We start from the raw sequence: 15296 nt of genomic DNA on the forward strand, positions 1-15296 counted from the left end.
ATTGTGTTCAGCTCTTGTGTTTTATTTTACTTCGTAATAGCTTAGTTTAGGACGGTCACAGTGACAAAACAGGTGAAGTTTCACAGTTATCGATATCACAGTAATACTAATATGCTTTAAAAAGTTAAATATTCTCAGAACAGTGGTGTGGAAGGTATTGTTTAACAAAATCTATATATCTAGCATAGCACAAGGCTATTTTCATGGCAAGATTTCAAAACAAAAAATACTGACTGAATTAATGTATGCTATATTATATATTGTGTACTAAAATTGTTAGTAAAATTCTGTATGAGACAACCATGGCTGATTTTAAATGTATGTATAATTATTATTATTAATATATTTGTATTCTTCATAATAGTATTATTACTACTAATAAAATAATAATTTATTATTAAAATAAATTATTATTATTACTGGTATTATTATTAAGTATTTATGTATTTTAAAAAAATTATTGCCATATCAGCATCAGAGTCTATTTTCTTGTCAATATTAAAGTATTTTAAAACAAAAGAAACTGGCCGAAATGAAAATATATACTATATTATACTGTCTAAATAAATATATAATAAACACTATAAATTCAATTTGTTTTAATGCTACAAGTGAGTTTAGACATCAAACTTTCACTTTGGGATAGTTTTCGAGTTTTGTAAGTCATTTTATTACAGTCAGCAGGGTTCAACTCTTCTGCTTTTTTCTACTTGCCCTGCCAAAATTTGCATGGGCCCCACCACTAAAAAACGAATAAATGAATCAAATAAAATAAAACTGTTGTTTGTTTGATTAACATAATAACAGAGAGCAGCAGGAATATTAGGCTGCTGTCACTTGAAGAGTTGCACATATCTAATATACTGTTACACATGCATTTTATCTCTCATGTTTACATCTACTTAAGACATAACCGACTATCTTTACGAGGATAATCGACAAGAGTATTCACGCGCTGTGATGCGCAGCGTTCTGGGCGCGCACTTTGGATGTGTGTTGCTGCACACACAAAACTTATCACACAGCACACGAGTACCACTGAGAGACGTGGGTACTTCCGTGTCTATTTGCACTGAATAGTTAAGTTGGCAAGGCATAAAAACACACAAATTATCAACTTCCGTGATGATGCAGCACTGGCCCGATCTGGCAAGTGACAGTTCTGTCAACTGGCCCGAGTGTCTTTCACGCTGGCCCCAGGCCATCAGGCAGTCCTTATTGTCAAGCCCTGGTCAGTAATAAAACAAATTACAATAACTCAATTTCTACTGAGAAATAAGTATTTTGCAGTCATCCATGCTTGGATAACATTTAAGCTCACTTAAATTAATTCTAGCTCATTAGACATGACATTATGGTGCCTGTTTTAAACCAGTTTGCCTTCATACACATCTGGCTGACTAGATAGCATGGTAGCTGCTGTGGGTTTTGGATGCAGATTTAGAGTGTGTGTATGTAAATACAATGCACAGAGGCAGAAATGGTTAACTGTCCATTTATCATTGTCTTTGTCATTCTGTGTCCTCTCAGAGGGCGAATCGGGGTCCTCTACTGCGTCGTCACGGGTTCCAGGAGTGCATCCTGTTGGTCACTCAGCGCATCACTAAATACCCCGTCCTGGTGCAACGTATATATGACAACACCAAAGGTGAGTCTCGGGCGTATGTCGCCAATGTCAATATTAACTGTATTTAAAGCTTCTCAGCTTCTCACCTCCACCCTTCCCTTCCATGTCTATAAACTACTCTGTCCTTCTAATATTATGTATTATTTAAAAAAAAATATATTTATAATATAAATACATAATGAAGTTATGAAATGGCCACATAATGGTCACATTATAGGATGGTATTGTCATATAAAATGCCCCTGGTTATAGACATTTTTATGAACTGATTATTGTGTGTAATGCAGACAATCCAGAGGAAGCTTCAGGTCTGTTACATGCGTTGTCTTGTATGCGGGAGCTGCTCAGTTCGGTGGACCAGCAGGTGTTGGAGCTTGAAAGGACACAGCGGCTGCAAGAGATCCGCTCCCGGGTCGACCCGCGGGCCGAGGCCAAACTCCGCTCTGGAGCCTTGTTCAGACCGGCCGAACTGCTCCGGAGACAGTTGATACACGAAGGCACGCTGCTCTGGAAAACGCCTGGCTCTCGGCTCAAAGGTACAGAAGGCTGCGGCTGGTTATTAGGAAGTGTAATGTGATGTGTCAGTGTGAGATGGAGATTAACAAACACGCTATTGTATTAGCTGACATGTACTTGTGCTTTTGGGTGTATTAATGTACTGCATTTCCCTTTTTCTTTCTGTTGTAGATGTTCAGGTTTTGTTGATGACTGACATTCTAGTATTCTTGCAAGAGAAAGATCAACGGTACATCTTTGCCAGTTTGGTACGTTACTTTGCTTGCTACGCCACGTATCCATATTGCTAGTGCTCATAGTGTACTTAGGGTTCTCGTCTGTTCAAGGTTTTAAAGGGGTCATATGATGCTATTTTAAAAGATCATTAGTTTGTTTATTGGGTGTGATTAATAGAATAGGTTAGCATACTTTAATCCTCAAAAAACACTTTACTTTTCCACATAATGTACATTATAACAGCACCTCTATTCCCAGTCTGTCTAGAACGCTGATTTCAACAAAGCCCCTCCTTCCGAAAAGCCCAGAGAGTTCTGATTGGCCAGCTGACCTGGTACATTGTGATTGGCCAAACACTTTAAGCGTGTGTCGGAAATGTTGTTTCCCACGTTCTCCTTTGTAAAATGTGCTGTACACAAGCTAACTTTTGGATTGTACTGCTCAGGAACAGCGTAATGAATAAATCTCCAATGATTCCTAATTCCGTCCTTTTTCAGAAGGCCTAACGAAGGGATTTTGCTTTTACATCTAAACATACAGCGTCTCCACGACAGCCTCGTCATCTTTCTTTGCGAATGTCTGTGGGCGGGCGTTATGCTAATATTTCACATTGTGACGTAAACATTTGCAGAAGGCATTATGACGTAGACATTGTAACTCGTCCTATGATACCTCAAATTGTGAGACTTGATAAAGAGGAATGTGCTATTACTTTTCTAAGCTATTTATTTTTGTAAATCTGTACCTGACAACAATATCTCTTTTCTTCTCATTCTATCTGTAGGATAAGTCTGCTGTGGTGTCACTGCAGAATCTCTTGGTCCGAGACATAGCCAATCAAGAGCGAGGGTTGTTCCTGATAAGCAGTGAGTCCAGCCCACCTGAGATGTATGAGCTCTATGCAGCCTCTAAAGAAGACAGAAACATTTGGTTACGGCACATACAGCAAACCATCAGCAGGTACATACATGTAAACACACTCTTAACAGTCTGCACTGCACTCACAGTTACCATTTGACATTTTGCAGTGGAATTAGAAAATCACATGAAAGCACTTTCTTTTAAATTCAGGAGTGGGACATTTAAAAGGCATATGTCAGTTCTGTGGGAAGCTTGAGTTGCCAATAGCTTTTGTTTACGTTATAGCCCGGCAAAACCAAATTTGACAGCTTACTTTATAGATCGGGCATTTCATTTCATTTAATTCAGTTGATGCCAAGGACCAGCAAATAATATGATCCACTTACGAGGAAAACACTTCCTAAAATAAAACATTAAAGATCCATTTATTTATATATGCATGGAAAATAACGTAAGCGTGATGTTATAAAGGCAGCAAATTCAGTAAATGTTATTTATTTATTTATTATTTATTTATTCTTCATAATAATTATTATTATTATTATTATACATCATTCTAATTATCATTTTATGTGTTTCTTCTTGTTCATAATAATAATAAATATGTATTATTTGTCACTTAGTGGCTGTAGTAATGCACACGAAGATGAGGGGCCCTATTTTAACAATCTTAAACGCAAGTATTCTTTGTGGGCGGGTCTCGGGCGCTGTTGCTATTATACCGGCGGGATAAATTACTCTTGCACCCAACACAAATCTAAAATGGGTTGGTCTGAAGTAGCTTCATTATTCATAGGTGTGGTTTGGGCGTAACGTGAAATAAACCAATCAGAGCGTCCTCTCACATTCCCTTTAAGAGCAGATGCGCTTGTTCCATGGCGGATTGCTATTATAACGGCGGATTTGCCAGCGCACGCCAGGAGTGGTTCACAGCCGAGGAGACCGACGTTCTCTTCAGGGCCGTAAAAGACAAAGAAGTGACATTGGGGATGATGGGAGAAACCCACCCAAATTAGCTTCGGTAAATGTGTAAGCTAGATTTATGCCTATTTTTCACATCTTCATGGACACCACAATGATTTCCCTCGTGTGGTAATTTTTCTGGTGATTATATATGGTTTGCAAAAATTGGAACTGCTCCGTCTGTATAGATGAGAGAAGCAAAGTGTATGCACGTTGTGCGCACGCTACATAATGGCCAAGCATGCGCCCTTAAAATAACATCTGAATAACGCGCCACTGTCTTTAGACTAGGTTTTTCCTGGTCAGTGGCGGAATTGTTTTCTAAAACTGCAAAATAGCACCAGGGAACGTTTGCGCCGGAACACGCCTCCTCTTTTCGCTGCACCGCCCCCCGAGCACAAGTTCATTCACTAATTTACCAAGGTGCTTCTGTGGAGGGAAAATAGGAATGATACATGCGTCAAAGTCAATTGCGCTGGGTGCAAGATAAGGCCAGAGGAATCAAATGAAAACAGTCTAATAGACATAAACTAACCATTTAAAACTACTATTTGTATGGATCATTCTTCTTTACCACCATTTGTTTTATCACACAGCTGTCCATCAAGAGAAGAATTCCCTCTTATAGAAACAGAAGACAAGGCCCTTCTGCGGAGACTAAAAGGTTTGCTTTAAACACTACACACACATATTCACACTCCCAACACTGGGGCAAACTTATCATTCTTATTTTTTTATGAATCACTACAGTTGTTTTCATGTCAAGTTGTCATGACATCTTTACACAGAATTTGAAGGTGGAACAAGGCCACTATTTTGATAGCGTGAAGAAGCTGATGTTGATATTTTACTGTACTGATCCTCATGCTCTCTGTTTCAGCTGATATCCAGCAGAAGGACAGGGAGGTGTTAGAGCTGCTTCAGGAGCGGGTCACCCTGTTCTCTGACTTGGCGGAGGTCATGGGAGGTTACGAGGTCATGCAGCCGTCCTGTTCCAGAAACCTGTTCAGAGCCGAGTCTTCTCAGGCACTGCGTGGAGAACAGCTGCTCACACAGGCCATAACTGAGGGTAAGATAGACAGGATGTTACATTTGTGGCTGAAGCAGGGTGTTCCCCCTGCATAAGGCTTGTTTCACCCTCTAGTGCACATTTATTTCAACGCCCATATTAATAGGTTACAGTATTCACAATATGAGTAAGCAGTGAATGGCAACAGAAACGAAGGTAGAATTTTGGTCAGAGGTTTTGCCATGTGAGGCTATATTTAAAAAAGACTATCAGGCTTGAAATGTTTGCAAAAAAAAAAAACACAACCTTCTGTGCTTACCAATTCAGATTTTTTGTCAGTTTCAACATATATATATATATATATATGTCAGATAGTATTATTTTCATTTTTATTTCATAGAGATACAATTTTTAACACTCATTTTTAATCAGTTTCAGCATCTGAGCGATTAAAAAATGTACCCAGCCTCTGAATAAATAAATGACAGATCATTAAAGTAGAATTTTTTGTTGTTGTATTTTACACACACACACACACACACACACACACACACACACACACACACACACACACACACACACACACACACATAATATATTAGTTGTATTAACAACATTAACAACAACATAAAAAAAGAAAAATATAATAAGATTCATACTTGCTGCCAGTATGCCTCTGCACGCTTCTGTCTCGTTTTGTGAAAGTAAAAAGAAAATGTTTGATTATTCTTTCTTTTTTTCCTATTTTGAAAAGTTCACCATCCATTTTTAGCTAAATCATCTGAGCTCATCCTCAGATCTTTCATAATATCTTGTCAAATGTCATGATGTACCTTTCTTTCTCTCTCTGCAGTGGACAGATTGACAGAGCTGATATTAGGATCCAGTTTTGAGGTTCCTCTGCCCTGCAGTTCCAACGGCCATCACAACCACAGTGGAGCGCTAGTAATCAGTAGGTGTCAAAAACCAAACTTGCAATATGTAAATAAATAAATGTGCCTTTAATGTATCTGATTGGCTAAATATTAGGGGTGTAACGGTTCTCGGTAAAAAAATGTAATCGTACCGTTCTCCACCCACGGTTCAGCAAGCGGTTAATCTCAAATCTGACGAGGCATCTATAATATGGTTTGTTGAAGAAAAAGAAAGAAAAAACAGGCCGCTAATTTTATTTCTTTTGATGACACTCTGCATGCATTTCACGTGAGAGTAGCTGTCCAATCAACTGTTAGTATGTAAATCTATTGCTCTATCACAGTTCCTCTAGCTGCTGATAGAGCCGCTGTCTGCTTCATATAAATATCCTGTATGGGAATATTCTGGCTTCCCAATACGTTCCCAACAGCGAAGAAGAAAAAATAAGTGGACAAAACAGTCACTCTTTGTAAACTTTGTTCGACGCGAGTGCTCTAATGACCAGCCATCACCCGGGTGATAGCATGTGAGCACAGGTGAGACCAAAACAGCACACATTGCCTTTTGTGTTTAAAAAGGCACTCAGTGTAAATTTGGACAGCCATAAAACATGATGGCACAGCACCAGCGTGAAAGACGCTCGGGACAGTTGACGGAACTGTCACCACCCCAATCGGGCCAATGCTGCATTGTCACAAAAACTATCATTTTCGTGTTTTTAAGCCTTGCCAATTTAAACATTCAAGCGCAAGATGTGTAAGAGAACTTTTGTGTGCACACTCATCCGAAGCGTGCACATGTCTCAGACAGCACGTGAATACTAAAGTCATCTTGCACTTAATCGGACAAAAATTGGAACGTGATGTGACAAATTCACACAAGAATCATATCAACATGCCCATCTTGACATGCGACCATAGTAGGTTATGTCTTAAAGGACAATTCCGGTGAAAAATGTACCTAGGGGTAATTAACACATGGTTACCGAGTCGATCGTTCTCTGGGATGTGTTTTCATGATAATCGAATGTAAAGAATTTTATCTCTAAAAATTGATTAGCTTATAACGCTAGTATATGGGGCATCGAATAAGTAAAAAGAAATCGCTAGTTATTAATACCACTAACAAGGCTCAAAATAGCCTCACACTAACACGGTAGCATAATGAGGGTCCCTACATGCAAACCGAAGCATTGAGAACTTTGTAAGTGTACAGACAGTTTAATAAGAAGATACTTTATAAAGACAGTGCATTACGCGTATACAGGCAGGAGCCATCTTTGGAAAACAGTCTCAACCAGTCGAGCCACGAACGCCGTGCTAAGTCAGCTGGTCAATAGTCACAGTTCAGCTCACGTAACCATTATTTGAACCGTTACACCCCTACTAAGTATACCCATTTTTCTGACCATTGTGCTTCCTCCATACTTCCAGATGGACAAGAGGTATTAGTCAATGGCTCTCAGGAGAACCAAACTGCTCAGGTATACAAAACATTATTTGATTAGAAAATGCGATCTGTTAGTGAGCTGTTTGTTATCACCGTCTTTGACATTCACATCTGCCTGCATCAAATATGTTTCATGAAATGTAATAATTATGCACATAATAAGATGGTTCGATGCTATTACTGAGTTTTATGTAATGCTGAAAAAAATTAGTCATCTGAAACTCGCAGGTTTCCTTAGCAACCTGAATCTACCAAAAACTCTCCATCACGACTCACCACTGGTGCTTGAAAGCTGCACTTTATCTCCCTTTTCATCGACACATTGCAAGATGGTGCTTTTCAATGTGTGCTGACAAATTAAAGCTTTTGAATGAAACTGCTGGTTCAGAATTATGATTGTGTGAATAATGCAAAAAAAAAAATGTTTCTGTACAGGATGGTAATGGGAATCAAATGGAGGACAAGCCACCAAGTGAGGTACTAACATTTAGTTCAAGAGTTAATGTGTGCCATCTATGGAAATGCGGATTATATTTCTTGGATGAAAAATAACTTTTTGCATTAGAACATTTTAAACTAGAGTACTAGCAAATTGACTACTGCTTTTTAATTTACTGGCTAATTACATTTGGGGTCAGTAACTTAAGAAAACAGTAACACTTTTATTCAGCAAAGACGCATTACATTTTTCAAAAGACATTTACAATGTTACTAAAGATTTCAAATTCAAATTTTTTTTTTTTTTTATCAAAGAATACTTAAAAAATTGTAAAGCATTAAAATTGTTTTCAACATTGATAATAAGAATAATGTTTCTTGAGCAGAAAATCTGAATATTAGAATGATTTTTGAAGGATCATGTGACACTGAAGACTATAGTAATGAAGATAAAAATTTCCAACATAGGAGTAAATTATATTTTAAAATAGAAAACTGTTATTTTAAATTATAATAACATTTTACAATATTACTGAATGCATAGAATTCAGAAGTCTCAATCATAGTTTTAAAAGCTAAATGACTCGATACAGCACCTTGAAAATGCAGCATTAGTTGCACAAAATGCTAATAATAAGTACACAGACCAACAGTTAAAAAATACCACAGACAGAATGTGAGAAAGTGTACCGTTTGAATGGCCCAGAAGTCATATTGTTATTTGTAGCATATAATCATGATTAAAATGATCCCAAATCAATATAACATGGACCTTGGATCTTGAAATCTTGAAAATCACCTAGTGATGCATGAGACATACATCTTATGTTACAAAAAAAAAAACATTTACATCTTATGTTACAAAAAAAATGCACATAAAAAAAAAAAAAAAGTCCATAACAGATGATTAGGTGAAATTATTGGCTGTATGGAAACAGCTTGTTTCCGCCACAGAATAAAACATTTTAAAAGATAATTGCAACTTTTTATCTCAGAATTGCGAGTCGCAAATCTGACTTTATTTCTCAGAATTGTGAGATATAAAGTCAGAATTGCGAGATGTAAACTCGCAATTGAGAGAAAAAAAGTCTGAATTGTGAGATAAAAAGTATTTACTTAGTATTTACATTATCAGTATGATTATTATTTTTTAGTTAATACATTTACTCAGTTATCTGCAAAATATATTGGCCTCCATTAAAGATTGCAATCCTTATATATCCCCAATACACTTATATATATATAGGCTTATATAGACTTGTGTCTATATATTAATGTGATGCATCACAAATGTGTCTTGTGTTTCAGGAGGTGTCACAAAGGCTGGTGAATCTCAGTGCTCAGTTACACGTTCTGCAGGTATGTGTGCATTGCAAAATACATTTATCAAATCTTACGTACAAACAGGATCCAAAATAAAATGTTAATGTCAATAAAGTGGCAAAATATTACATTTTAAATATGTTTTTCCTAGGGTGTGGTGATCCGACAGGACTCCATCTTAGAGCTCTGCCTAAGAGAGAGCCCTGTCTCCCCAGCCATCCCAGGGGCTCGTACAGTTCGCTCTTTGTCCCGGGATAGTGCCAGTGATATGGGCTCGCTGGGTGAGCTGGCCCTGCTGCAACGCCAGCACAGTCTCCTGCAGGAGGAGCTCGGGCGCCTCAGGGGAGCCGAGGGCAAACTCAGGGACAGCGAGAGAGCCAGAGCCCAGCTGGAGAAACAGCTCAGGGACCGTAAGACCCATAGCACCATTCTAGGGGATGGAGCTGGAACTACAAGATCACAGGTGAGTTCATCTTAGTGTAATTTAGCAAGGTTTTAGCAAGTTTAAAAACATGTTGAAGAGGACATATTATGCTTTTTTTACATTGTCAACTTTCTTCAGTGTGTATTGTTGCTGCCTAAGCATGAAAAATGCAAAGTTACAGAGCACATAATCCACACTAAATGGAGTTATTCTCTATATCAGTGCACACTGTTTCTGAACTCCCTGAAACACCTTGATTGTAGACTTGAGTTTTCTTCCGGGAACGAACACATCACAATATTCCTCATTTAAATAATTTTCGCCCTAGGTAAGTGCAATAAAACTGGTTGAGTTGCGTAAGCAGTCCGTTAAAACTTGCGGTTATGGTAAGGAGGCGTGACATTTCCAAAACACACTGGAAGCGGGTGACCAATCATAGTGCTGGGCAGTATGACCAAAAATTTATATCACAGTATTTTTCAAAATGAAACCGGTTTCACGGTATATGACGGTGTATTTTTTTTCCCCAAGCATGACTGGCTGTTAACCACATTTTCTACTGATTGAAAGAGTAAATAATGCAGTAGATTGACTTAGAATGCCCTATTTTACTGTCATGAATGAATATTGTAGAAACAATCCACACTACTAGTATTAATACAGGTTTGCAAGGCCCCACAAAATGATGCTGTTTACAAAGAGCAGCCAGCAGGAGGCGCTTTAGGAGAAATAGCGGTTTCCCCGGTAACGACTACACAAAGCAGCGCAGCGCTCATAAACGCTGCTTTATCAGGAAAGATGAAGAAAGATTAAATTAAAATAACATTGAAACTTTTCTAAAGACAGTCAGTTCCCTTCAAAGATACATTCATATAAAAACACCCGCGCCACGTTTTGACTTTTAAATGTGCAGTGCTCATGTTTATGTAACAATGACAAAGCCTTTTGGAAAATCTATTTGTGGCGGGCAGTGTTGATATTGTGAACCAATTTATGGGAAACACTGTAATATAATTTTACAGCTATCAATTATAGTTTAACCTATCCATCTTCACCGTCACGCTTAGTAACACATACAGCTGTGCATCACCACAGTGCAACAGTGAAAAGGGACCCTCTCAAACAGTGTCCAACACGCTTCAAACGTTGTTTAAGCAACATACACCGGTATTGCGGTATATTAAAGATTCATATCATAACAAAAATAAACACCGGTATTCGGTATGAACCGGTATACTGCCCAGGACTAACCAATCACAACACACTGGTCCAGTCAACCAATCAGAGCACATTGCGCTTTTGGGAAAGAGGAGCTAATTAGAGACAGGAACTAAACAGGGAGTTACTGACAGACCGGGAAGAGAGGTGCTGCAACAATGCTAAATATATGTAAAAGAATGTGTTTTTTTTACTTTCAAGCATGAAAACCTATTCTAGTAGACCCAAAAAAAACAAAATCAAGACTTTGTAAAAGGGCATAATATGGCCTTTTGTAAATTAATTTGTGCACATTTTTGATGTTATCGCAAGCAGGGTGCAAGCAATGCGCTTTAGTATGCGCCATGTGGTGTTTGCTCAAAGTATGTAAGACCTACAATGTAGTAGCTCGCAAAATCTCATTCGCTTCTCATTTCCTCACTTCAAGGCCCCACCAACTCGCAGAGAGAGTGATACTGACCCCAACACTGACACCCCATTGGCTAGCCAGGAATCGATGGAGCAATCAGACGGCCTGCAGGAATGCAGTGATGTGGAAGTGGACGTGATATCTGATGATGATGACGATGACGATGACGATGATGTGGATTCGAGGGTGTCTCCTCGTTCAGAAAGCCCTAGAGGTCTGTAGATATGACACAGAACGACATTATTATAACAAATAATATACATCTAGATGTTTTTTAATAGGAAACATATTTATAATATATTTATAATTAATAATATAACAATATTACATATATTTATAATTAATATAATAATATACAAATATTAAGATAATAATGTTAAATATTATTATATAGCTAGCTACTTAACAAATAAATCTGTAAATAAATGTACATTTAAATATTGAATTAAGTTTAAAGAATGATACAAGAGAATAGCTCAATGTAGGAGACTGGTTGCCTGGAAGTTGTTGGCTTTGACTTTGCTCCATTTTTATATGAAATGGTTACATATTTATCAGACAGTCTGCATAGATGCACTTCACCCAGAACGCTGTAAACTTTGTAACACTATAAGCAGCCTACACACAGTTATGCAACCGATGTGCAAAACAAACACATGTTGAATTTAGCACATGAAACATTCCACACACCCACACACAAAGGTACAACACACACTAAACTCTGTCAGACAGGAGAACCTGCGTAGTCAAAGAATAATGTTTTAAGTACATTTAGGTGGATTACTAATGTGAAAGTGTGTGTGTGTTATAGGTGGATAATTGCTGGCTGAATGTCTCACCCAGACCTAGTGTGTCATTCACAATGATCATACCTTATGTACATACTGTACAGACAGAAATTTTAAGAAATGATTACTGTTTTATTATTATTTTCTTAATTACTTTTAGTAATGATGCTGAAAATTCAGCTTTGCCATCACAGGAATAAATGGCATTTTAAAATAAATTAAAATTTTATAAAGGTTATTTTAAATTGTAATAATATTCCACAATATTATTGTTTTATTTATTGTATTTTTGATAAAATAAATGCAAGTGAGCATAAAATACTTATTTCAAAAACATTAAAACGTCCTACTGACCCCAAACTTTAATTTCAAACGTTTTCATTTGCACGCAAAAATAAATGATTGTCATTTTTTTAAATTGTTCTCCGTGTGGATGAATTATGATGAAAGTGTCCAGGTAAATACGTTGCTAATAAAGGCATATGAACCATTACTTAGACTTCATTACTCTGGCAAGATAGCAGGTTAGCAGCATTTATTGCTGTTGCTCTGCACTGTGTACTTTTCTTTAAGTGCTTGTAGTATGCATTATAATAGTATGCTACTTTGAACTCAGGATTGCTTTAGATCTGTATCTTTATTTATCTGTCTTTCATCATCTGCAGATCTGCAGGACATTCCTGAAGAGAGCGAGTCCGCGTCAGACCCCCGGGACCGAGAGGTCTCGCACTGCTAATGTATTTTTGATTCCTCAACCCAAGACTGGCCTGGAACAAACTATTAGACTCCATGAGCAGATCTTCCTCTGAACAGGGAAGAGTCTTACTTAGTTTATGACTATTCATTTCATTATATACAAACAGTATTTAGTTGTATCCAGTAATTTTTGCTTACAGCTTCTGTGTGGCCGTTTATGACATGTTAATATTCAACGTGTCTTCTTGGAATCCAAAACATATGGCTTTTGACATCCACGGACCAATAAGGATATGCCAAAGCACCGTGATGGAGATGGAGTCATGCAAATAATGGGACTTTGCACTTGATAGTTGTCTTAAGATTCTTAAAGTATCTAAATAAACCAAACATAACTGATCCAGCTCAAGGGTACCGTTGAGATTTATGTACTGTATGTGAGATCATTGTACCGATGCTGGAGCATGCAAAACGTTCTTGTTCGTGAGAGGTCATTGTAAAGAAATGTCTCTTTCTTGCGCTTTATTTGACATTTATTTATTTTCCTTTATTTTGAATGGAAAGATACATTATTTCAGGCATGTTGAAGCAGTTTAGAAAGAAGCCATAACTTGAAATATACCAACATAATATACTGGGACCAAAACTACTGGCTCTATAACAAAAATGACTATTTTGAGGACTTTTTTATGAAGGACTTATATTGCAATTTATAGCAATATATGTATATTTACATCTATAGCAATGATCTTAATAAACCCAGGAAGATTATTATGATAGAGTAGTATGATATTATGAATGGTTCCTCAACCCACAGTGTGTGTTAATGGGGAATACTTTGTAAATATAAGAAGATTTATTGATTAAAATAGATCACATCACCAAAATCTGCCAGTAACACCTACTTTTGATGTGTCTTAACTACAGTTTTGCTTATGTTTTAATTTGTTTAAGAATGTTTTTTTTGTTTGCCATTACTTGACTATGTGCCAAAATTAGAATATTGCTGAAATATATGCTTTTATTTTAGTCAGTTCAACATTTCAGGAAGCAACGTCTTAGAAATTATTGTAGGATGATATTCTTCATGTTTTGAAGTAACTATAAGAAAACATAGGATTTACTGAAGTCACATAAAAATGTTTGTATTGAAAATGACAGAAACATTGTTGAAATGTTCATACAGTGTTTCAGATATATCGAAGTGGATCAAATAAAACTGTTGGTATACAACATCATCGGGATTGTTTTTTATCTTTCATTTGTATGAGAGTAAATCAAAGTGAAAAGTGTGATTAAATTACAGTAATATTAATATTGAGAATATGTAACTATTTTACATTTTCTATGAAGGTCCACCCTTAATCCTAACCTACTCATCCGAAAAATTATGAATGATATATTGAAGTGGATGTAGAATACTATTACGGAATAAAAACTGTTGATATACAACATCATCAGGATTGGTTTATTATCATTAATTTGTTCAAGTAAATCAAAGGGAAAAGTGTGATAAAATGTGTTATATTAATATGTTATTATTAAGTCCAGTGTTGGGAAAAGTTACTTTTAAAAGTAAAGTGTTACAACATTGTGTTACTTCCTAAAAAATTACTTAGTCACTTTTTATGCAAAGTAATGTTACATTACTTTTGTGTTACTTTTTCTCATCTGGGCCCTTCTGGATTGCACACGAATGAAACTCAAATGAAACAAATTAACTTAAAAATGTTACAAATTAAACACAAATGTGATGTTTATCTTTTTGCTTATTACTGTGGTTGAATTGGATAAGCGAATGTTATCAGCAAATACATTAGTTAATAAATAGATTACATAAAGTATATTTGTGTTGACATATTTAATTATTGCAGGTTGAATATAATTTGAGTTTGCATTGCACTGTTTTTATTCATTTTGAGGGATACGGAATCTGTTTTTGTGAGTAAATGAATGCTCACATTTAGTCTAGAACCACAATAAGATCCATGTGTACACAGCGCGCACAAAAATATCTCAATATTGGGACAGGAGAGCTGTCAGTCAATAAATGGGAAAGCAAAGTAACTTGCATTACTTACTTGAAAAGTAACTCAGATATTTTGTTGTAAAATTTTAAAGTAATACGTTACTAGTTGAAATAATGTGATTATGTATCTCATGTTACTTGTAATGCGGTACCACTAACACTGCTGAAGTCCTCCAACATCATCCTCTCTACAACCTGTTCTCATGAGATGTAGCCTAACTATTTTACTTCTTTTTTTTTTGGTGAATTGGTGGTTAATTTAATTTCGTATTCTGAATACGAATTTTGCAACAAATTCGGCAAACATAAACCGGTAACGCATTACCACGAGATTGTTAATATGAAATATTTTAGAACCGGCTGTGGGGCGAGTTTGTATCGCGATTGACCAATCAAAATGGAGTATTCCAAAGAT

The 15296-nt window shown here is 36.6% G+C and overlaps 1 protein-coding gene across 7 annotated transcripts in view; it reads left to right on the forward strand.

The window, feature by feature from the left end:
* The window catches only part of arhgef2a (Rho guanine nucleotide exchange factor (GEF) 2a), a 56890-nt gene extending 42582 nt beyond the window's left edge, over positions 1-14308 (forward strand). For all 7 annotated transcript variants that reach the window (XM_079590061.1, XM_079590065.1, XM_079590062.1 and 4 more), the window contains 13 exons: positions 1531-1648; positions 1915-2163; positions 2315-2391; positions 3144-3319; positions 4780-4847; positions 5064-5252; positions 6046-6144; positions 7541-7590; positions 7992-8033; positions 9303-9353; positions 9469-9780; positions 11387-11582; positions 12822-14308. In XM_079590061.1, the coding sequence (XP_079446187.1) occupies positions 1531-1648; positions 1915-2163; positions 2315-2391; positions 3144-3319; positions 4780-4847; positions 5064-5252; positions 6046-6144; positions 7541-7590; positions 7992-8033; positions 9303-9353; positions 9469-9780; positions 11387-11582; positions 12822-12892 (1698 nt within the window). In that variant the 3' untranslated portion in view covers positions 12893-14308. The remainder of the gene's footprint in view (positions 1-1530; positions 1649-1914; positions 2164-2314; positions 2392-3143; positions 3320-4779; positions 4848-5063; positions 5253-6045; positions 6145-7540; positions 7591-7991; positions 8034-9302; positions 9354-9468; positions 9781-11386; positions 11583-12821) is intronic.
* The last annotated feature ends 988 nt before the right edge of the window (positions 14309-15296 follow it).

Source organism: Phoxinus phoxinus, assembly GCF_949152265.1.
Source record: "Phoxinus phoxinus genome assembly, chromosome: 19".
In the NCBI taxonomy this organism is placed as follows: Eukaryota; Metazoa; Chordata; class Actinopteri; order Cypriniformes; family Leuciscidae; genus Phoxinus; species Phoxinus phoxinus.